Genomic DNA, 23,173 nt, shown 5'->3' on the forward strand with positions numbered 1-23,173 from the left:
TTGATAGACATATTGAGAAAAGTGTGGAAAACCAATCTATGAATGAAGGAAAGAGTATCAGTGTTTCTTTTCAGTCAACAAAAGAATTACAGAGAAAAGGAAAATGTGTATTTGAAACAGATTAATAAAAAATATAAAAGGTTTGTAGTGTCTCAAATAATTTACAACCCAACTACTGCAGCAACTGTAATATTTTTAGTTTGTCTTTTCTAATGACACATCTGTATATTGCAAAAAAACACAGCTTTTCTTGCATTCTTTGTTTTTGGTTTGTGAGTAGAGCTTGCAGTTAAGGTTTTATTATTAACTGTTGTTATTTTCTGGTGAAGAAATATTTAACATTAAACAAGCACAAAAGTAAAGTCATTTAAAAAGGAATGTCAAAAAACATTTATTACAATATACAAAAATATAATCTACATACAAAAAATATAAATAAAAAAGTTTTTTAAGTGCAAATGATTCTATAGATTATAAGACTTTAAGAGTATTTTTCTAAAATATTCTTAGCGGAACAAAAAATGGCAAAATACTTAAAGACATATAGAAACGTATATAAAATACATGAAGGAAAAAAGAAAATACATTATGTAAAAGATTGCAACATCTCTGTTAGCTCTAAGGATAAATCTTATTGTCTATATTTATTTGAACAAATAAAAGTTAACATCCTCACAATATTAACAAAACTATATTTTAACCAACATCTCCAACTCCTAATACCTTCAAAATTTAGAGAAATAATACAACTCAAACAAAAGGCATCAATTAAATAGCTCAAAACATTTGTTTTCTTATACCCGAGAACTTTGAAGCTGTTGTAGACAATCCTTTGACTATTCAACTCAAATTAACTCAACTTGATTCTGCCGGAACGCCCTTCAAGTTATAAAATGCACTTTAACGCACGGATATGTCCAGTCAGTTTGATTACATTTGAAATTACCTTGCCAAATAACTGCCATTTTCACTTGTTTGATCGAAAATTACACTGTTAACATTAATAAAAACTTTAGCTTGGCAAATTACCGTGGTATTATCCACAGCTAGCCGTGCGTTAAAGGATTAACTCTGCTTCCTCCACATCGTGCATTAAAACCCTTTAAAGCACGGCAAGCTGTGGATTATCCCTTTCTTAAACCACGGTTATTTTTAAATCACAGTTATTTTTAGGTTTAGCATAAAATGCACATGTGAAAGCTTATGATTCTCAAGAAAGTGATAACACAGCAAAATCTAAAACTACGAAAACTGACCGGTAATGAAAACGAAAATTGCTCAAAGTACACGGTATTAACAAGACATAGTCTTATAAAATACATGAATCCTATATTAAAGTGGTCCTGTAAATAGGCCTAATTTACACAGTTAATACAGTCAGTTAATTTACCTTCACCACCTGTTTACATTACACATAACAAGTTTAAGAGAGTATGCATTTGATTTGCAGTGATTCTTTGGAATGTCCGGTCACTGCGAAGCTCAATTCCCATTTCCATGGTAGAAGCTGGCTTATAACTCCCACTGCGTCAGTTTATAAAGTATACCGTACAGTTCGTAGAGGGCAATCTCTGCTAAAGACTGTGCAGACAAACAAAGAGAATGTTTATAAGCCTTAAAATCTTCTTAGGTTAAACATACTGATTACAGGGCTGTACAGTTTTTATATTTATGTTGCACATGCAATTAAAAAATCAGTCTGTACTACGAATAAATGTAATAGAGTTGCACACAAGCGATACAGTTTGGCTGGTGCATTAGACAGAGCCGCTTGTTTGTGTGAAGTTTGTTTTTCATTGTGCTTGTTCGTGTGTGAGGTTAACTAATGGTGCATCATTATTTTTATCATTATTATCTTTTTTATTTGGTTTTTGCAAATAAAACTTTTTTTCCGGCTGCATCAAGCACAGCGATCAAGAGCCCTATTATCTGCGCGATGTGGGAAAACATGGTTGGAATCACGAAAGCGCTATTCTACTATTTAAATATGTCCTTTGCTTGTTCTGCGTTACAATGAGTGAATGACAAAATTAATTTGGTAAAAAACTAAAATTATATGGCCCTAATTTATCCATTTGTTTAACGTAAATGTCCTTTTTCAGTAAGCTACCTGTGTATTTATGTCATGACCTGGCCTTGTGTTTTTATTAAAGATAATAACAGAGGTATACTTGTAATACAACTGTTTGGCCAGTGCTACAAAACCAAAAAAAATTGCAGAAACAGTTAACATACTGAAGATGCTGTCAGGTCAGGTGATCTCATCTAGCTTCACACTGTTCCCAGTGTCATTTCTCAGAGTTTCAATTTCATGGGATTCTCCTGTCTGGTTCTGGTCCAAATCGGCCCACTTTGTAGCACGATTCCCCTCAGATTCCACTGAGTTCTGTATTAAGGAGAGGACATTTGAAACAAATCAGTCTTCTTTAGGAAAATTCTTTCTTTGTAAATGTCAATATGTAACCATCTTATAAACCATACTGTATAGTTTATTATTATACTATATTTACATTAAATACAACGTATTATATTTTAGTACTAACAGTACTAACCTGAGAACCCTGCTTAGATGTTGTATCGACAGGTGTCCCTGACATGTTAGATCAGATGAGTTAGTCATAGTTAAAACAAATAGTGCTAAATGCCAAAGACATTAAAAGCTATAGACCACAGAAGATGTAAACACCGGTCCAGAAGCACTTCCGGCTTGAGTTATTTATTTTATTATTCATTCAAATTTCACATATGTAAATAAATCTTAAATATATTTGTTTAAAATCTCCACATAAATGTTCTGTTGGTTGTATTCAGTTAAACCATTGTTTACGTCATCCGAAGTGGCCTATTTCTAAAAATTATATTACGTAATTATATTATATTTATATATTTTTTTACATATGTTGACTATTTTCTTTTTGAAAATGTACTTCAGAGAACTTAATGAAGAAAATAAAAGTGGAATAAAGGAATCAAAGATGCAGGTCGCCATTGCAAGCATGTCCTGAACAGATGGGTCAGATAAATGACCAAATTCTTTGGAGTGAACATTATTCATTATTGACGTCTTGCAGAATACAAAGCTAGAATGAAAGTGAAATTCTAGAAAATATCAATTATATGTCATTAGATACATACAATATACAATACAATTTATACTCACAATGTGTAAAAAGGGGGAAAATAAACAGGGGAATGGTAAACAGGATTTCAAAGGGGAAGACAAGAAATCTGAGATCTCCCACCAGACGTTCACCATTAACTGAGGACAGAGGCACATTTTAAACTCAAACACTATAATGCATAATATCTTGTTGTAGCCAATATTGTGTACAGGAACATCAAGTCTCATCAACTCACCTGCTATAAGTATGACCTCTATCATCAGTACCACAGAATACACTAAAATAAGACCAGATCCAAACAGGAACATAATGCTTTTGATCCAACACTCTGTAGATCAGAAGGAAGATTGACTATCTTAATTTCCTTTTATTATTTGTATTTTTTTAATTATTAGTTATGTCATGGAAAAGATAGAAAACAAGCAATTCTTTACTCGAATTGTTGACTACGATATCAGAAAATATGAGCATCCACAGCACTTGAAGAAATCCAAGTATACAAACCAGTCCAACATAATCTGTCAAGAAAAACAAAAAAAGTTGTACATTATTAGAAACAATAGATTGTTTATAGTCAGCGTACAATTAAATCATGTGAACTTGATATACTAAAATAATAACCTACCTTTTTTCTCATTTCTGAATAATGCAATGTAAACTAATGTCACATTCAATACAATCATCAGTGTCCATACTGCTTTATCGAGATAGAGAGAGACTGAAAAATACAGATGTGATGAAAATACAGATACAGATGTGAGGAATTAAACTGGTCTTAATAAATAAATGAGTTGTGTCTTCTGTTCTGAGCATGTTCATCAGTTCATTCACCATCAGGAGCGTTCTCACTTACTTGTCCAGTAGCCAACAAAATGGCAGAGCAGAATGCTGAGTTGAATTGAAGGGAGCACAAAAAAGCGGCAAGCTTGCTTTACAACTGTTTCATAATGTTTTATACATAATTTTCCAATGGCTGTCAGCAACTTCTCAAAGCGTTTAGCCCATTCTGTTACAAAAACAAACACAAAAGATCAGTAAAGAATCCTCACAGAAGCAAATGTTTGGTGAGACAAACATAGAATATGTTTTGTTGTTGGAGGTGGTTGTGTAAAGCAAAATCATATAAGATGTTTTTTAAATTTGTCAACAAAAATCACTCACGTATGATAAAGAGCAGACACACCAGGACCAGCAATACCCAGATAACCTTCTTCATGTTTGTGTTTATGTCTCTGAAATGTTCTGCTAACAATGCTGGAACAAGTATTAAAAAACAAAAAATAATTAAATTTGTTAATATACATTAGAAATGACCAAAACTAAATAAACAAAGCACGTCTTATTACACATCAAATTAATATTAAACAATGAGATTGCCCTCACTTTTTTTTAACTCAAAGAGAAATAAAACATTTTTATTCAGTTACTTTGGACTGATATAAATAGTGTAGAATAAATGTGAAACCAACCAACAGACTTTTTCTAAAACATTAATATCACCAACCTGAATACATGGTTACCAAAACAGCCGGAAAATATAGATCAGCATGTGAAGACTCAATGTGCCTTATAACAACACCTGCAGTAAGAGATGATAAAATCATATAATTACACATTTAAACATTTTTTAGAATTTTATCATAATAAAAAAAACTAACATAAATTTTACTAAACATAAACAGAACCTGGAAAATCGATGATGTATGGGGTGAGCCAAAGCAACCTCAGTGGCTTCAGAAAACTAACCACACAGCAAGGGATCGTCTCATACAAAGATGCTGAAACAAATCATTTCAAGACATTTAAGGGAAACATTTTGAAAAAAATGTATTAAGTTAAAAAGGCCTGTAAGTTTAATGTACTGTAATGATTAAGATAAGTTCAACTGAAATACCTTCAGTAGTACCCCAGAGGACAAAAGCCAATAATATGAGAATATTCGGACAAAAGTAAAGACAAACTTGAAGCAGCAGCCTTGTGCCTAGAGTGAAAATTTTTTTTTAGAAAACAATAAATTGTTGTATGTTTGTTTATTCCAGCTAAATAAAAACATACCTGTGTTGTTTGATCTGCAGTAGAACAGAGAGCAGAACAGAAGAGCAGATCCACATGCAGAAATACACAAAATCAATACCATTATGTGTAAAGAAGAGAAACCTGAAACAAAAACACACACATCAGTGTAAACATGTAAACAACTAAATGAAACTATTACTGAATTAGACCGTTTTCCGAGGTATGTACAATTGAATAAACATTAATGCAAAATAGAGCATTTAGTGGTGAGACAACACAATTTTTATTTAATTTTAAATATATAAACCAAATGTTCTTAGAGTCATCTATTCAGTTCATAAATTCTAAAGCATTGATTTTGCCACAAACAGACCGGCCAATATCCAAAAATGCAAAAAACCTCAGGTAAAATGCAGACTTAAACGTTTTTTTTTCTGTGATGTGTTTTTTTCCTGACATAAACACAGGACTTGTGTCTGCTTTAAACAGCTTAATCGACACTGTGGCTACTAGTAATTCAGATCTTTAGAATAGTTCAAAGTACGTGAATGTAATTAAATCATGGAATTAAAGTTACAATAAATGAGTAACAGTTACATTTTGGTGTCTCTTGGTGAGTTCTTGAGAGAATTTCTTGAGACTGGCTAGAAATTATCCTTTTCGGTCTCTTTTGACATTCTAGACATTCTAAATGTAATTTTATTCAATAATTTGAACCATGTGATGAAACCCCTTTCGATCTATTTTGAAAATACCAGCATGTTTGTAAAGTTTGTTTAATCTTCAACAACTCACCCAGTTGTTTTAGTATTACAGTTGTGTTGTCTGAGAATCGTCCAGCAAACACTTGACACATGTAAAGTCCTTTATCTTCAGTTCTGACTCTCTTCAGTCTGAGAGAGAAGTTTCCTCTGTGGATTTCATCTCTGAAGAACTCAACTCTGTCTGTGTATCGCTCATCTGACGATTCTGGTTGAGTTTCTTGGTTTTGATAGAACAGAACTGTGATGTTTTCATTTTTATCTATTTTCTTCCATGAAACCTCTTCAATGTCTTCAGGTGGGATGTGAGAGTCCACAGAGCAGTTCAGAGTCACGTCATCACCACCATACACTGAATGATCTGATCCCAATACTCTCAAATATTCTAAGAAAAAGAAACAGTATGACAACATGCAATGTCAATTCAGCATTTATTTTAAATAAAATTCTATTTCAAAGTAGATCTAAAATGACCCACACTTACCAACATCTTTTATTTCGACCAACGTTTTCTCAGCACCCTGTACACTGTAAACTTTACATCTATAAACCCCTTTATCTTCTTGTCTCACATTCTTTAACATGAGAGAGAAATTTCCAAGTGTAAAGTTGTCAGTGAGGAAATGAGCTCGATCATGATAATCCTCATGCTGGGCCTCTGGTCTAATATCTCCATCATGATACAGATGAACAACAGTCTCTGAATCGGTATTTCTCCATTCCACTCGCAACTTTTCCAACGATAAGACTGAATCAACAGAACAGGGCAGAAGAACTGAATCTCCCAGAGGAACAACCAGAGGACCTGAACCTCGAACACTGAACTCCAGAGTATCTGCGTGTTTAAAAAATATATAATTACATAGCCTAGTAAGTGATTAAATAATACAATGTTGGGACAGTTAGGACCAATAGTTTATGCATAATTTAGATTAGGCTGTGAATGACTGGTGGGTTTAAAGAGACTGAAAGTCATAACAGAGACTGAAAAGCCAAATCCTCCCTCTGAGGTTCTTCCGGAGACCGGAAACGTTGAAAAATATAAACAAATAAACATGATCACTCCTACAAGGATCTACAATTATTATTACTATTAGATAGGCGTTATTAAGTGTCGTTATAGATTATCTACTTGATCACGTCTTTAATCCATTAAATCATGTTTTGATCGTTTAATGTATTGTGAAGGCATCGACTGTTTACTGTTATATGACTTCCTCAATGAACGAACATTTCAAACACTCTTTAAAAAGAGAATTTAATACACGCGAATACCATCATCTTTGAGTCATATAGTCATGTCTTTAATAAGTTAATCACTTTGGAGACGAAAAGAAAACACAAGACTACACGCGTGAAATAAAATAATTATAATAAAATCATAATACATACCATATAATATCTCGAAGATGAGCATCAAAATACATTTTAGAAACTTCATCTTCAAATGTTTTTTTTACTATTGGCCATTATTTTGACCACGCACCTGTCGTGGTGCCAAGCATAAATAAATAAACAACTTTTACAACCGTCTGCGTCACCGTTACTGTAACTTTCAATGTGTTGTTGACATGCAGATCATGTCTTCGCTGGTGTTATTTAAAGAGACAGGGGATGCGCAGCCGCAGCTCGGAAATCTGGTTGTATCGAAAGGTCTTTTCAATTGGACACGAAAGCTGCCTGTTTAACATCATCTTAAACGCTATTGGCCTACATCTACAGCCACTTTTTCACTGTGGTGTTGTTGTATCGAACATTTTAAATATGAAACGATAATCTGCAGATGATTTATAAAGACACTAGTGAATATTTTAAAATTAGCCTCGACGCGAATCTAATGTGCGAGTTCTCCGTGATCTGCGGACTGTTAGCGCCGCCAAGAACAGCTTGATGGCAGCAAATACTACACCTCAAATTGGCCACTGCCTCTAATATCACTGTAATAGGATTATTAGTCTAGTTTTGGTAACATTTCATAATGGGGAATCGTTGGTCTGATGAAGGTTTCGATCAATCATTTTGATTGAGGTCGGTCAGAGTTTCATAACTATACACAGCCTGGCTTGCATGTATTTTATCGTCTTGGAGCACTATGAGTACTTTTGACTGAATTGTTTTTCCGTATTGTGCAAAGTAAACTGAACAATAAAATGTGTTTACTTTACTAAAATAATCACATTACCTTAACCATATTTAAAATGAAATCGAAAAGAAACAGGTGTTAATGTCATTTTGCGTTTTAGAGTAAAAGTAAAATGAAGGTACAGGGGATGCACATATTTGATTTGAACTATTTAGAAATAACTGATATTTAAGGAACAGCTGATAAGTGTCACAATCAAATGTGAATTAAAATTAATATTTAAAGGGTGGTACAAGGTCTCTAAAATAATAACACTTACAACTGCACTAGCGTTTTACAAGTTCATAATAATTTACTTTCCTTGGTGTCATGACAGAATAACAACATGTCTGTTAGATATTATTTTCCCCATAGATAAATAAGCCCACATATATTTATGAATAAGTGTAGCCTATGTGTGGTTTTAAGGCTCACAGAGAGGAAAGCTGCTAGCTCAGCAGACAGCTGGCTAAAAGTGGAGGTAGAAGATCTACTTAAAGCTAAACATTCTTTTGTCTGACATGCTATGTTAGCTATACCTTATTTGGAATAACCAGTGTCTTATGTCACACTATATAAAGATGTTTCTTCCACATAGTTTCTATACCTTATTTGGTATAACAGGTGTCATATTGTGCAGTATATAAGGATTTGTCTTTCCTGAAATAAATGAGTTCAAAAGCTTGATGCCTTTGTGTCTAGTTCTTGTGCTCCCAGATCTGCAGAAGAATTCTCTCACAACATCCAACGTATTTCTGATTTGATTTTAAGTGTAATCCAAAACATATAAAGAAACTTAGTGTTCGAAAGGAACTAAAAGTTGAACAATGTCATACTGTAAATGCATTTCTACCGTTTAAGTACAACTATGATTTAGTATGTAAATAAAAACATACAGAAGAAGACTGAAATACTGTAATTTTGTATTAAGCAATTAAGCTTAAACACAGATTTGTCTGATATTTTTTTTATTTCGTTTATAAGGTCTTGTGATCACAAATTCACAATTTGAAACCTTTGCATTATACACATTGCGATCTTCTTCCTGTTTGAAATAAATGACGAATGTGTGTGGTCAACGCTGATTGGTCAACTAAGTTTGGAAACCTTTCGACACGCCCCCACCTTTCGACACGCCCATTTCTTTGACCTGCAGATACGCCTAATAGATTTAAAGGTCTTATTTTGCCATCTAGTGAAGAGAAGTGTTACAGTTTCTTCATGCAGAAGCTTATGTCGAAATCACGGGATAACACTCAGACCACCAGACAACAGATCTGAGTAAAATAATACACTTCTTCATTTATGGATAGAAAAAGTAAGTTTTGTATAATAAGATAATCTAGCTGGATCGTTTAACGATTCTTGTGAGTGCAACAACAGATTTCAAAGGTTTTCAGATAGAAATGACCTTCTATGGACTGAATAAAAAATATGATTAAAATGATTGGAAAACTCGACAGTTTAATGTGTTTTTTGTGATCCTTTCCACAAAGAAACATGGTGCACCATAGTTACACTAGAACTGAGAACCATACTCTTATCAGTAGCACTGATACTTCCCATCTGACTACTTTAAAACCAGAATATTTCAGATACAATCAAATGTCCATTTCACTACGTGTAGCAGCAGCCCAGCACTAGATCAGAGTCCATAGATTGAAATGACATCACAGAGGACAAAAGAGGTCCAGTAACCAATAGGAACACAAAACAGGGTCATAAAAACGGATAGGCTCAACATCTGATGATGTTTTTATGCTTCTGTCAACATGGTCTGTCTCTAGTCACATCTCAGTACAATGTTCTGGTCATCAAGGTGTCCTTCACTATTGTGATAGAAAACGTCTGACTACAAAAACAATAAAATAATGCACAAAGATTTTGTAACATGCTAATTATGGTCTGATTGATGATGTCATTTTATGACGATTCTGCGATTCACTTTTGATGGTACAATTTATACAAGTTTGTTTTACCGGGAAACACCACAACCTCTATCATCTGTCAAACCATGTGTCAGGAACAGGGGAGAAGAACCCAAGTGCAGGCAGCAGCGGTGAGGGGGTTAACAAAGGTTTATTTGGACAAAACAGGAACAAAACAAAAGCCCAAGATGGGATAACAAAGACAAGACTAAAATAGTAATATATAACAACAAGAAACAAAGACTAAACTAAATACAAACCGACACAACGTCTTACAAACATGCAAGATGTGCTTTATCCACAGGGCCAGGGTTAAACAAGCGAAACAACACACGACTCGCTAACAACACAAACAAACTGTTCCAGGGTTAGTTCATTTTAAGGAAATGTTACTAAACTTTAGGGGTGGTCTGCACGTGTGTCTTTGATGAGTGTCAAGTCATCGTGGAAGCACAGATAACGTATAACATATTATAATTTTACAGCAATATTACAATTATATTTCCAATCTCAGCCATCACAATTTAGCATTCACAACTATTTTTTTATTAACTGTATTATTTAACCTTTTAAAATAATCTTTAAATAAAATAATGTAAGCTGGTAGTGTTAAACGTTATGTATTTATATTAAATATGGTATATACTTTGAGTTAGGTTTATTAAAACATCTCCAAATATCACTGGATGAATATACACATCTTACAATTTCCAACATTTAACGGATGTTAGTAGTGAAGTATTTTAGCTACCAAGGGATGCATATCATTACTCTTGTCCACTTATTAGGCAATATTTGATGCATTGGGTCAAGGATAGTTGGGGCCTAATGGTTAGAGAGCCAGATTTAAAACTTAAAGGTTGCAAGTTAGATTCTCAGGCTGGCAGGTTTCCAAGGCTTTATTAGGTGACCCCCTATGGGATTACCTATGGCATATTGTTCACATATTTAAATTGTTATTACAATTTTGAATCATTAAAAACTTAGACATAAGGTTTTTCATACTGACTGTATTCCTGAAAATGTCTTTTTCGATCCTCAGCCTCCTACAGTTTAGTATTGAAAGGCCTTTCTCCAGATTAAAATAAGACTTTCAGGATAGGACGTTTCCACCTCTTTTAACATTTGAAAGCCATGGCCTTATAGCAAATAAAGTCAAAAGAAACAAGCAAAAATTTGAAAAGTGTTTGAAAGGGATATACACTCACCTAAAGGATTATTAGGAACACCATAATACTGTGTTTGACCCCCTTTCGCCTTCAGAACTGCCTTAATTCTACGTGGCATTGATTCAACAAGGTGCTAAAAGCATTCTTTAGAAATGTTGGCTCATATTGATAGGATAGCATCTTGCAGTTGATGGAGATTTGTGGGATGCACGAAGCTCCCGTTCCACCCTTTCCCAAAGATGCTCTATTGGGTTGAGATCTGGTGACTGTGGGGGCCATTTTAGTTCAGTGAACTCATTGTCATGTTCAAGAAACCAATTTGAAATGATTGGAGCTTTGTGACATGGTGCATCATCCTGCTGGAAGTAGCCATCAGAGGATGGGTACATGGTGGTCATAAAGGGATGGACATGGTCAGAAACAATGCTCAGGTAGGCCGTGGCATTTAAACAATGCCCAATTGGCACTAAGGGGCCTAGTGTGCCAAGAAAACATCCCCCACACCATTACACCAACCACCATGATTGCATTAATGAGAAATCTAACAGGTGTTCCTTATAATCCTTTAGGTGAGTGTATAAAGGCTATGATATTTATGTATATATGACTGGGCTTAACATTTTAAACCTCAACCTCATGTCACAGCAGACCTTCCTCCTCTGCTGCAAATTAGTTATCATACATAGTGAATTGTACTGAAAAGCATTCATTTTCCAAAACCATGACCATTGTAGTAGTTTCTCGAATTAAAAGAATCTCTATTTAATATGACATCAGCAACTGTTGCAAATAAAGCTGATACAATGCAAAGTCAGTTTTCAGAATCCAAATAAAGGTTTATTTTTTAAGAAACATACAGAGATGGAACACAAAAGAGCTTTAATACTCCCTTCAAAATTACCAATGTGATCAAATACACACAACACAATTTTGGTAAAATACCACAGTAAACATGTTAAAATTACAGTTAGAGACATCTCAACAAATCTAAAGTTTATGTAATAAAGATACCCATGATGAGTATACATTTTAAATATCATAGTTTAAAAATAGCGCATATATTTAAAATATTTACATATTTAATTAAATAAATTTATAGCGTTTGTAGTTTTATAACACATAACTTAAATAATTTAATTTTATGATTTTCATCCCGCGTTTTATACACTGATGCAGATTTAAGTCTTCTGTGAAAAAGCTCTGATTTACAATGTTGTTTTACAGTCAGAAACTTTAAGCTTCCCGCCTGTTTCCATTGTGACTCCTGAAACCTGTGATCCATTGACAATGTCTTTATGTTGTTTCTGTGAGCGCGCACAAACTCTGGGTATCTTTGGGGAGTTTGATTAAACTAACTCTTTTCAGGGGTTTTGGAACCGACATAACTCGAGTAAGCAAGGTTTGGGTTAATCAACCGCTAGTTCAGGGTTCAGCTGACGGTAAATTTACCTGCTTTCTGGAATACACCCCAGAGAGAGAGCATGGCAGGTCAAAACAAACAATGTCAGGTCTCTCTCTATACTAATCACGAGGGGTCTGTCATTATCCTGCCACTAGACTAGAAAACCATGACCAATGAGGCAGGTTCATGACACCATGATCTGCCCTGAGCTTTTACTGTTGTGTTACAGGCTGTTTGCAGTGGAAGACCTTTACCATTATATGAAGGTCAAACAAAGTAACTATTATTAAATATCTAAAAAAGGCCAAAGCAAATTGTATTTCCTGTTAAACATATTATTAACAACAATTACAAAGAAAATAACACTTACGAGTTGATGTTGGTTGATTAGTTATTATTGTGTAATGTTTAGTGTAATTATTCTTTAGCCAAATGGTTAAAACACTTCCTGTACAGTTTAGGGCTAGACCGTATTTAAATATATGGAATGGCGTTAACTTCAATGTTTTCTGTATGATCTCTTAACAATAAAGTTGCTTAAAAGGTTCTTCACAGCGATGCCACAGAAGAACCATTTTTGGTTCAAAAAACAATTCGCTGATTTTAGGAAGGGGGCATCATTTAAAAAAAACGGGGCCAAATGTTGGTAATGTCACGAGCAAGGCCAGATAACAGAAAGTGGGTTTATTCTAAAATAATCCAACACCCTTTTCAGGACAAAAACATCTGCCAAAACAAAGACTTTAAAAAGAATAATAAATGTCACCTAATTGTTTTGGAAGTTTTATAAAATTAATTTGAATTGAACTGAAAATATAACAGCAAGTTTTTTTTATTTGATATGGAAACAGAGCCATGAAGATTTATATGAATTCCATTAGCCACTTCCCTTCCTGTATGTGTCTCTTCCTCTCCCCGGATTTTACTGCCCATGAGTTTACTTCATGGGTCTCCAATGATACGTGTTGACTCCAGGGATGTTTCTCATACACAAAGTGTCTGTAAATCTTTAAATATCTGTGGATTTCCCATTCAAGAACACAACATACAAAAGCAACTGATAAAGCAGCCGTTCCCATAACTAAATACAGCAAGTGAAATGATTAGAAACCGCAAAACATATGAGTGATGTGAAACTTCCTTTTCCTGCCACAGTCTCTCTAGATATCTGCTTATATTTTAGGCCTGAAGGAGCCACATTTCCCAAAGTCCCATAAAGCAAAGAAAGAGTGAAACGGATAGGTGAAAGAGGCAAAAAGACAGACAGGCTGGCGTTTATAGTAGCTGTGTCTAAAAACAGCTTCAAACATGTTCACATTTCTGAATTGGCTGTAAAATTGACTCCCGAGCTTTTATTACTTTTATTACTCGCGGCTACCTGCCCTACAATTTGTGCACTTTCATGTAAGCCACTTTGATAAGAAAGAGACCACAGGTATAACTCAGCTTGCATTTACCTATAGATGGTGCAAGTATAACTGAATGTTTTTGAAGACCATGTTCTTATGAATCCTGCCGATCATGTCTGACATCTCTCATTACTTCAAATTCATAGTTTTTTAACTATGAGTGCTCCAAAGATAGTACAGGAGCAAAAATCATAAAACTGCTAAATGATTAATCTCAAAATTATTAAGGGATCCATTCAATGCTTCACAATTAAATTTTCAGGCCAAACAATGCAAATAAATAATGGAAACAAATGGAATAAAAAAAATGTGTTACTAGTGCTGTACTCAATTTCTATGACTGAACAGTTATTTACGATTATACATTTAACAATTCCCATAAAGAAATGAATCTGTGTTTTGACCAAGAATCAGATGCGCACTGAAATCAGAGGTCTGTGAATCCTTTCTGAACCAACATGTGAACAAAATCAACCACAGAGATCTCAGAACAAGCATTTATGTTTCACAAGAGAATAAACTTTACAGACTTTAGATTTAGAACTTTATGCCCATAACATCAAACTGCAAAGCAGTGAAACAAAAAGACAAACACGCCCTTGTCGTTGATCATTAGAACTATAACATTTGCCCTCAGAGAACTTTGCACAATGGAGATTTTCAGGCTTTTTGAATATTATTAATTTAACATTATTTATTTGACTAAAAGATGCAGATATGTGGGCAACAGAAAGCCGAATAATTCTACATCAAACAACATAAATGTACTGGTATCTTTTATGCCATGTCAAATAGCACTACATCCGAGGGCAAAATGATTTATTCTTACGCACACTGAAGGACCTGTCAATAAAGTAAAAGAGAAACTCGTATGTGCTTGTGACGCAAGAGGTGCTCTGCTCCTGTTGCGCGCGGCTGAATCAAACGCGTGTGCGCGCGGAGAGAGCAGCACCTCTCTAACAGGATCCAGCCAGGTCAGGTCACCTTTGTATAGAGGAAAACACTGACATCCTATTTCTTAGAAAATGTAAACAAATATATGCCTACATTTTTGGTAAATTGTGGAAGTTTAGCCAAACAAAATTTGAGCGTCTCTGCGAAAGAGAATTGCGCATTGTGCGCGCACCACGGGTATTTACTTGTGCGCTAGTTTACACGCGGATTGGGAATGAAGGTGATGTCTTATTGGTTGTTGATGCTGGATCTCAGACAACGAGACACCGAATTTCTTACCGGTCTGGTTTGAAACAGGAGTTCTGTTATCTGGCGGAGGCGCACCGGTGCATCGCATCTAAGGTAGGCTGGATTTATAAAACTAAGAAACTAAATTAAACGTGTTGGTTCTCTACAGAGAGTTTTGAGTTTCTGATAAGTATTTAAAATGATACAAGTGATTGACAGCTAGACACTTTTAAGAACTTTCATTGCAATAACTCTTTAAACTTATAAAAGAAGCGACACTTGGTAGGGTTTTATCTTATGCATTAAAACAATATAAACTTCTTAAGTCGGTGGAAAGAGCTTATTGTATGTTGCACTTTTTATGCAAAGTGCTTGGCAATTGTCCTGTTGTCATGGTTACACTCTGTGAAACCTCCATCCTCAAACGGATAAACGCTATTAAATTACGCACTGTGCAGCGTTATGAAAATGAAATGTCTATATTAACCCTGGGTGAGGGTTCACGCCACCATGAGGGGCGTCAGACCCCCTAAGATTTTCCTTTTTGTATAGAGTCATTCTTCGCAATGGATGAGATCCCTGCTGAAAAAACAATACAAACTCTAATGGTTTCCATTACAGATAATCATTACGAATGATGATAGTGTAATGTGTTTTGGGTCTACATCCACCACACAACATCCCTCCAATAGAACCCAACACATTACCAGCAGACACCCACAGAGATCATTTTAGTTTCCATTCCAAACCAATACAATTCCCATTACAACCATTAAATTCATGAGAACTTCCGTGACATTTTCCGTTGTTTTGTCCTGCAGGGTTGTCATTGTCTGAGCGAGCACTCATGGTTATTAAATAAACTGTCTGTGTATATTATGGCTGACTGTCATATATGAGCCATGGAAATAGAAGATGTGATGCGTCTCTGACATTTTTCTCACTTAGTGGGTGCTTATTGCACAGAAGCAAAGTTAAATATTCACCGGTACGCTGAAATGCAGACGGTTCATATGAATTAGCGTCTACAGGACTGTTTGTACTCATAACACTAACATCGTTCCCCTTGTTTCGATTTATGGTTCAGTGGATATCTAAAGCACTCATCTATTTGTGCAACACATAGTGTCTCTCTGTTCTCTTTGCATGCCTCATGTGAAACAAGAGTGCCACTTAAAGTCAAGGTCATACAAAAATATAACTTCAGTAACTTACCTGAAGAGTAAACAACTCAAATGATGTCTTTCTACAGAAGTGATGGGACAAAAATCATATTCTTTTCTCATTTATTCACCATCATGTCGGTACAACACAGATATTTTGAAGAACATTGGGAACCAAAGAAAAAATGAACCCCATTGACTTCCATCGTATGAACACAAAATCACATTTCAGACTTTTCTCAAAATATCTGCTTTTTGGTTTCACTGTATATACAGATCTCTTACCACACGAGGGGGAATAAATGACAGGATTTATATTTCTGGGTGAACTATGGACGATTTAAAATGATATTACAAATACAAAATTATTGAAAAAAAGGTCTTTAAAAATGTGGGGTGTTTAGTTTATTAAATGTATTTGATAAAGGTAAGTTAAACACGCCACTTGTGTTTTTAACAAACATGTTTTTTTGTTTTCATTTTCTTGTTTTCAGCCTCTTGATGACTCCAAAATCAGAAGTTCTTCGCAAAAGCTGATCGTGCGTCCCAAGATGGCAACCCAGGGTCCCATGTGGAACATGTCAACCTTCGACATCTTAAATCGGTCTGAAATCACCAACGTCACCCTAAACACCAGTGAAAGCTTTCTCTCTGAGGATGAAAGCACCAAAGTCATGGCCGTGATATACCTCGTTGTGTTTGTCCTGGGTTTGACGGGAAACTCTTTAGCTATATTCGTGGTTCTGCGTAACACTAAAATGAAGACGGTCACAAACATGTACATTTTAAATTTAGCGGTAGCCGATGAGCTGTACATCCTGGGACTTCCGTTTCTCACAACCCACAATGTGCTCTCCTATTGGCCGTTCGGCAACTTTCTGTGCCGTATCGTGATGTGGGCAGACTCCATCAGTCAATTCACCAGCACATTCTGTCTGACAGTAATGAGCATTGATCGCTACATGGCCGTGGTGCATCCCATCCGCAGCGCCAGGTGGAGGCGACCCAGCGTTGCCAAGGTGATAAATAGCATGGTGTGGGGGCTATCTTGTGTTCTGACGCTGCCGGTCATTATTTACTCTGACGTTCAGCCCGATCTGAACACCTGCAACATGAGCTGGCCCGAACCGCGTGACGTGTGGTCCACAGCCTTCATCCTCTACACTGCCGTCTTGGGCTTCTTCTGCCCTTTGCTGGTCATCTCGCTTTGTTACCTGCTCATCGTGGTGAAGGTGAAGTCGGCCGGGGCGCGGGCTGGGCTCTCCAAACGTCGCAGATCAGAGAGGAAGGTCACGAGGATGGTGGTGATCATAGTAGTGGTGTTCGTCCTGTGCTGGTTGCCATTTTTCATCCTCAACATCATCAACCTGATCCAGACTCTGCCGGAGAACAACCTCGTCACTGGCGTCTACTTCCTCGCCGTCATCTTGACCTACGTCAACAGCTGTGCCAATCCGCTTCTCTATGGGTTCCTGTCTGATAACTTCAAACAGAGCTTCCAGAAGGTGCTCTGCATCAACAGGGTCAGCGGCGGGGGCGACGGTCGCCTGGGTCACTCGCACCTGAACAGGAGCCGTCAGAATGACAGGTTCTCCTCTCAAAGAAGCTCTGAATACAATGAGCAAATGCAGAGCTATCAAGTAAGGTCATCAACGATAAATCACAGAACGTACAACACCTCTCAAATCAAAGGGTGAAAATGATGTATTGTCACTGTCGGACTGAAAGCTTGTATCTTGAAAACTGCCACTTTACAGGAAAAAAAAAAATTAAACAATGTGTTGTAAAAGCTCTTCTCATTAGCTCATAATGGTTAACAAAACTCATAGACAAACACGAGGGTTCACAATAGTAATGATATATGGAAAAAATCATGAACAAGGGAGATATGAGGTATCAGTCTGACAGTGACGATATATATATATATACTGTATATGTATGTATGTATTAAAAAGACAAGGATTTGAAATCAACCAGGAATAACAATAATTAAATTATATACCATTCATAATATACTATTATACAATACACATTTAAACATATAATATACTGTACAGAAAATACTGTCAAACATGTGTATTGCCTGTCTCACGTGGGTAAGTCTTTTGGGGCAGCCTTTAATGTACATCCGAAGATTGTTCAGGATATAAACTATAAATATATACACGTACATATACATACATTATAATATAATTTACAGAAAACACCACCATAAAACCAACATGAATAGAATATACCATGGTCTGTTTGAATACTTGATTCTTATTGGCTGGAAGGTGTGGATTAAAAACAATTAATGCATGGTAGTCCAAGTCGTTTTTTTAATTGGCAAAGGACCATGGTTTACTCGGGATAATCTATGGCTAGCCGTGCATTAAAGATTTTAATGCACTTTGCAGTGAGGTTCTTGGCCTCCACGTCGTGAATCAAAATCCTATAATACACAGCTAGTCGTTGATTATCCTTACATACTGTATAATATACACACTGTTCAACATCTGTATTGACTCTCGGATGAGGTATAGTAGGATTTCCAGTATAATCTTTATAAACATCAACAGTGCTTAACAGCAGAGTGCTTGAGAAGATTTCCACTCAATAAATAACAAATGTTCACTCACTGATGTTTTGTTTCTATTAGACATTTCATTAGTGCTATCACTCAAGAGGAATGAGCTACTATTGATTTCGTTCATAAATGTCAGGCTTATCAGAGCAAACATTATAGTAGAACATCAATAAATCTTAATCAATAAAGCCATCGCACCGTAAACATCAGATTATAAACCACCTGCCTGGCGGTTCATGGAGGCTCGCAATAGTTTCCGGAAGTTACTAGAAACGTATAGAGCTGCGGCTAAACAGACCGACTGTGACAAACTTTTAACCCATTTAAAGACGTAAGTCATTTAATGTATCCACCAGATCCATATAGTCTGCAAACAAACAACATATTGTGGTGGCGTCCCAAGAATATAAAAAAATTGCTCTGGATTGGTTCCACATTTGTGGAATGATCTGCCCGCTGCGGATCAGCAGATTCTGTGGCCATCTTTAAGAATCGGCTGAAAACACATCTCTTCCATCAACACCTGACTGATCAACTCTAACTTCGATCTCTTTTCTACCCTTCATATTCAAAAAATAAATTAAAACTGAGACCAGTTTTATTGCACTTATGCTTCTTCTTTTGTCTTTATATTGTTCCAATTGCTTCCATTGTAGTCGCTTTGTATAAAAGCATCTGCTCAACGACTAAGTGTAAATGTTAACAAAATAAATGAAAGAAATAAAGCATTTAAAGAGAAAAATTATAACTTCCTGGAACTATCTGAAGGCTCAATAAATCACATCACATATGAAAATTTGAACTTGCGTTGTCGCAACTCTCTCTCAATGGCTTTAGTTAACATTATCTCACATAACAAACACTTAATTTGCTGGTGGTTTGAGAATGTGAGTTAAAACTCAAGTCACTGTCATGAACACGCTGATCCAACACAAACCATTTGTTGATGTTTATGGGGGCAGTAGAATGATAAACAGCATTTCTATTCAATAAACACGTTTGTTTACGCATCGACGAATTCCGACATCCATTAAATATTAGAAAAGTCTTTGAAGATTTTGAAGATAGTTGCTTAGAGGTATAATACTTCATATTGTTGTTGTTTTCTGAAATCCTACACAATTTTTATTTTAGACAATTGGTTTGGAGGCCGGGCGCTGTGACAAAACGGAAAACCACCAACCCGAACCACAGGCGCTCAGCCAGTCCATTTAAGAGCTGCATCGTGTGTGGGAAATCTGAGGGATGGATGCTTAGAACTGTCTTGTTTGGTACGAGCGTGCATCTGGACATTCCTCCATATATGGAGTCCAACGAAGAAAGAAGTCATTCTCAACCTCTGGACCAAGAGAGGTTGGTAGCTGTTACAGAAAACATTTAGTTGGATCTTTGACAATTGGTGGTGGTTTAACATTCCTGTTAGATTCTCAATGTCTCCAGAATTCCCTGTGGATAAATCTGAGGATATATGAGAAAATACGCATCACTTTAATTTACGTGTCACATCGGATCCAGTTCTGCAGGAGATGGCAGATAATGTTTCATTGCAATGACTTCAAACATTAATCACGATCTAGACGTCTGGATGGATGGTTGCGTTCAGTTTCAAATCCAAACATGTGTATCTTCATGCGTATTTATCATAGAAACAATTCTGGGTAAGAGTCACATGTCAACAGTCAGATGATTTGCCTTATATGTTGAGCTGTGTATTGTTTATGATGTTGTAATGTTAGGTGTTTTGAATAGAGATCTAGTGAAAGGGTGTCAGGGGTTTCTTTACATAATGCTCACAGTTCTATGGGGATTCAAACACATTTCATTAGTCCATCCTTGTTTGATGAGAGATTAACATATCATGACTTGTTTTTTACCTTGACTGTTTTCTAACATGACTGTTTTTCATGTGTTTTAGTAAATATGTATATATTGGAGAGTAGTTATCTAAGCGTTTTATTTTATGTTATAATTTCTGAATGACCTCAACATCACAACAGATGCAATAGGCGTCTTTGGAGTTTGAGACAGGGTCAAAACGTTGACTTTTCTGTGTTTTAACATTAACAGTACAGACTGATTTACAGTTTAGCCATTTCAACTAATTCTCAACTGTAGCTGAGGGGCAGGTGCAACTAAGAACTCCAGAAAACTTCAAAACAAGGACGTTACAAAGACGACAACACACTTGACACACCAGCAGTCTAGACAAGACCAGAATCTGTCAGTATTCAGAAAGTGGACTTTAGCACTGAGTTTAACATTAACATTTCATATAAATAATACTGGAATCTACAGAGAAAACCGGCTCTCTGCTTCCAAGAAGACATTTTTACCAAAATCTAAACGCCCATTCACATGAGGAACAGATATATTAGCATCCACACCGACGGACATTGTTTTCTTATGTTTATTCTAAAATGAACAAATCCAACTGTTGGCTTAAATGAACCTAGAATATGTCCATATTTGACTCAACCATCGGTTAAAAAATATCAAAGCCTTTTATCCCTAAGGGAAAGAGACATGAAATTCACATGTGCAAAAACACGTGATCACATGTGAAATGTGTGTTTTTCGAACATTTTGGGGGGAATTCCATGTGAACCTATTGGGTCACATGTAAAAACCTGTTCGACATAATTTTGCCAAGTGGTCGATGTCCTCAGAGCAACATATTTTGTTGACCTGATGACATCATTTTTATACATAAAACCAAAAAACAAACCACAACACTAACCAAAACTTACCCCTAAAATCAGAGGGAAATGATAAGTGAAATAAAATGGTCTAGAAGTAGCTGGTTGGAAGATTGAACTTTAAAAAAATTTTAACTTATTTCTGAAAGCTGATTGGTTGATGTATATGTTGTCCCAGGGTCAACATGATGTTGCTTTAAGGATATCAAGTACTTGGCAAAAACAGGAGAGCCTAAAATCCTAAAATGGGAATCACATGTGTTGTGATATGTCTCCGCATGTGATCACATGTTCTTCATATGTCAACACATGTTGAACATGTCATCCCATGGGTTTAACATGAGATTCCCCAAAAATGTGAAATTCATGTCTTTTCTGCAAGGGATGGTGTTTACTGTAAATGTGCACACTCTTTATTTCAGTATATTTTTGGATTGGCTCATTTGGCTGTCAAATTTTCATCAACTAGAACTAAACAAAGAACCCTGAAAGTGACCCCAACAATATGGACCCTCTGTATTGTTATAGTTGTGGTGTGTACTGTGGTGCTATTCTATTGAATTCAGAATGATTTTTAAATCTTTATCTTTATAGTTGTTGTTCTTGCCGTGCATGGGCGTTAAGGTAGAATTGCAGTATCCCATGACGCATTACAACACGCTCCGTCTGGGGTGTGAAATTCCTCCAAATCGGTTCAAAACGTGCTCTCCTTAACATTCGTTCGGAAATGCGCTTTCGGTGACAACTAAAGAAATTCGAGTCTTTCGTGAGATTAAATGTTCTGCTGTTGCTCTGATTCAGCCAATCAGCAGAACGATTCATTGTACGCTGCTCACAAAAAGCCAGACAAGACCTTTCATGAGCTTTCCGAAACGCTACACTCATGGGATTCAGAGCCATCTACCCATAAACAACCACCCAGCAACAGGCTTCAACAACTCACTTTCACCATCACTGTTGCACTTTGCACACTATAAATTTCAGCCCGTAAGCACATTCCTGTGCATCTACACATATTCAAACACTTTCCCTTTTACATTTTATTTTATACATATTCTCTAAAGAAAATTTAGAAAATATATAACTCTCAAATGTAAACGTGATACAGTCACAATACAACATTACAGTTTTAGCATCAACAGGTCACAGGAGTGTGTTTTGAGTTCAGTTCGCATGTTTACAGACGGACCAGATACCTTGAGTTGACTTGTTAATGTTAGAAAGACCAGTTTTCCATGCACAGCCATGACAGTTGCCTCATCCACACGTTACTTCTCTCTCTCTCCTCTGTTTCGCTCTACCCTCATATTCACACTGTTTACTGACAAACTCAGGGCGCAGGAGCCTGCAGGTGTCTGCCGTGCAGGTGACACCTGTCTTTTATCTCTACATCCAACCTTACAAACTGTCAATGTCAAACCAGAGGACATTCCCCAGCATGCACTGGGACATAAAATCCATCTGTTCTAAATATTCAAGTTTGGTTTGTTTGCATGGACATGCTGTATATGAAATATGGGCGAGATAAGAAATTTTTTGTTGGTCGTTATAAGAGATCAAATTCATGTCATTTACAATATCTATCCAAAAAACGACATATGCTTTGGTATTGGTTCGATATCAAGAAAACAAAC

The 23,173-nt window shown here is 36.0% G+C and overlaps 2 protein-coding genes across 2 annotated transcripts; one reads left to right on the forward strand and one right to left on the reverse strand.

The window, feature by feature from the left end:
* Positions 1–366: 366 nt before the first annotated feature.
* Positions 367–7,486, reverse strand: LOC130426206 (uncharacterized). Its single transcript, XM_056752853.1, has 16 exons — positions 7,292–7,486; positions 6,384–6,734; positions 5,934–6,284; positions 5,178–5,279; positions 5,017–5,103; positions 4,808–4,900; positions 4,627–4,701; positions 4,284–4,376; positions 3,976–4,128; positions 3,748–3,840; positions 3,557–3,640; positions 3,358–3,450; positions 3,161–3,259; positions 2,553–2,590; positions 2,236–2,386; positions 367–1,581 (listed from the first exon to the last, which is right to left on the reverse strand). The coding sequence occupies exons 1-15, from the start codon at positions 7,338–7,340 to the stop codon at positions 2,252–2,254; spliced, it is 1,896 nt and encodes a 631-aa protein (XP_056608831.1). The 5' UTR covers positions 7,341–7,486; the 3' UTR covers positions 367–1,581; positions 2,236–2,251.
* Positions 7,487–14,845: 7,359 nt separating this feature from the next.
* LOC130425505 (somatostatin receptor type 5-like) lies at positions 14,846–21,563 on the forward strand. The gene is made up of 3 exons (XM_056751694.1): positions 14,846–15,225; positions 16,769–17,914; positions 19,978–21,563. Exons 2-3 carry the CDS (start codon positions 16,826–16,828, stop codon positions 20,056–20,058), a joined length of 1,170 nt encoding a protein of 389 aa, XP_056607672.1. The 5' UTR covers positions 14,846–15,225; positions 16,769–16,825; the 3' UTR covers positions 20,059–21,563.
* Positions 21,564–23,173: the final 1,610 nt, after the last annotated feature.

The sequence above is a fragment of the Triplophysa dalaica genome, chromosome 7 (assembly GCF_015846415.1).
Source record: "Triplophysa dalaica isolate WHDGS20190420 chromosome 7, ASM1584641v1, whole genome shotgun sequence".
Lineage (NCBI taxonomy): Eukaryota > Metazoa > Chordata > Actinopteri > Cypriniformes > Nemacheilidae > Triplophysa > Triplophysa dalaica.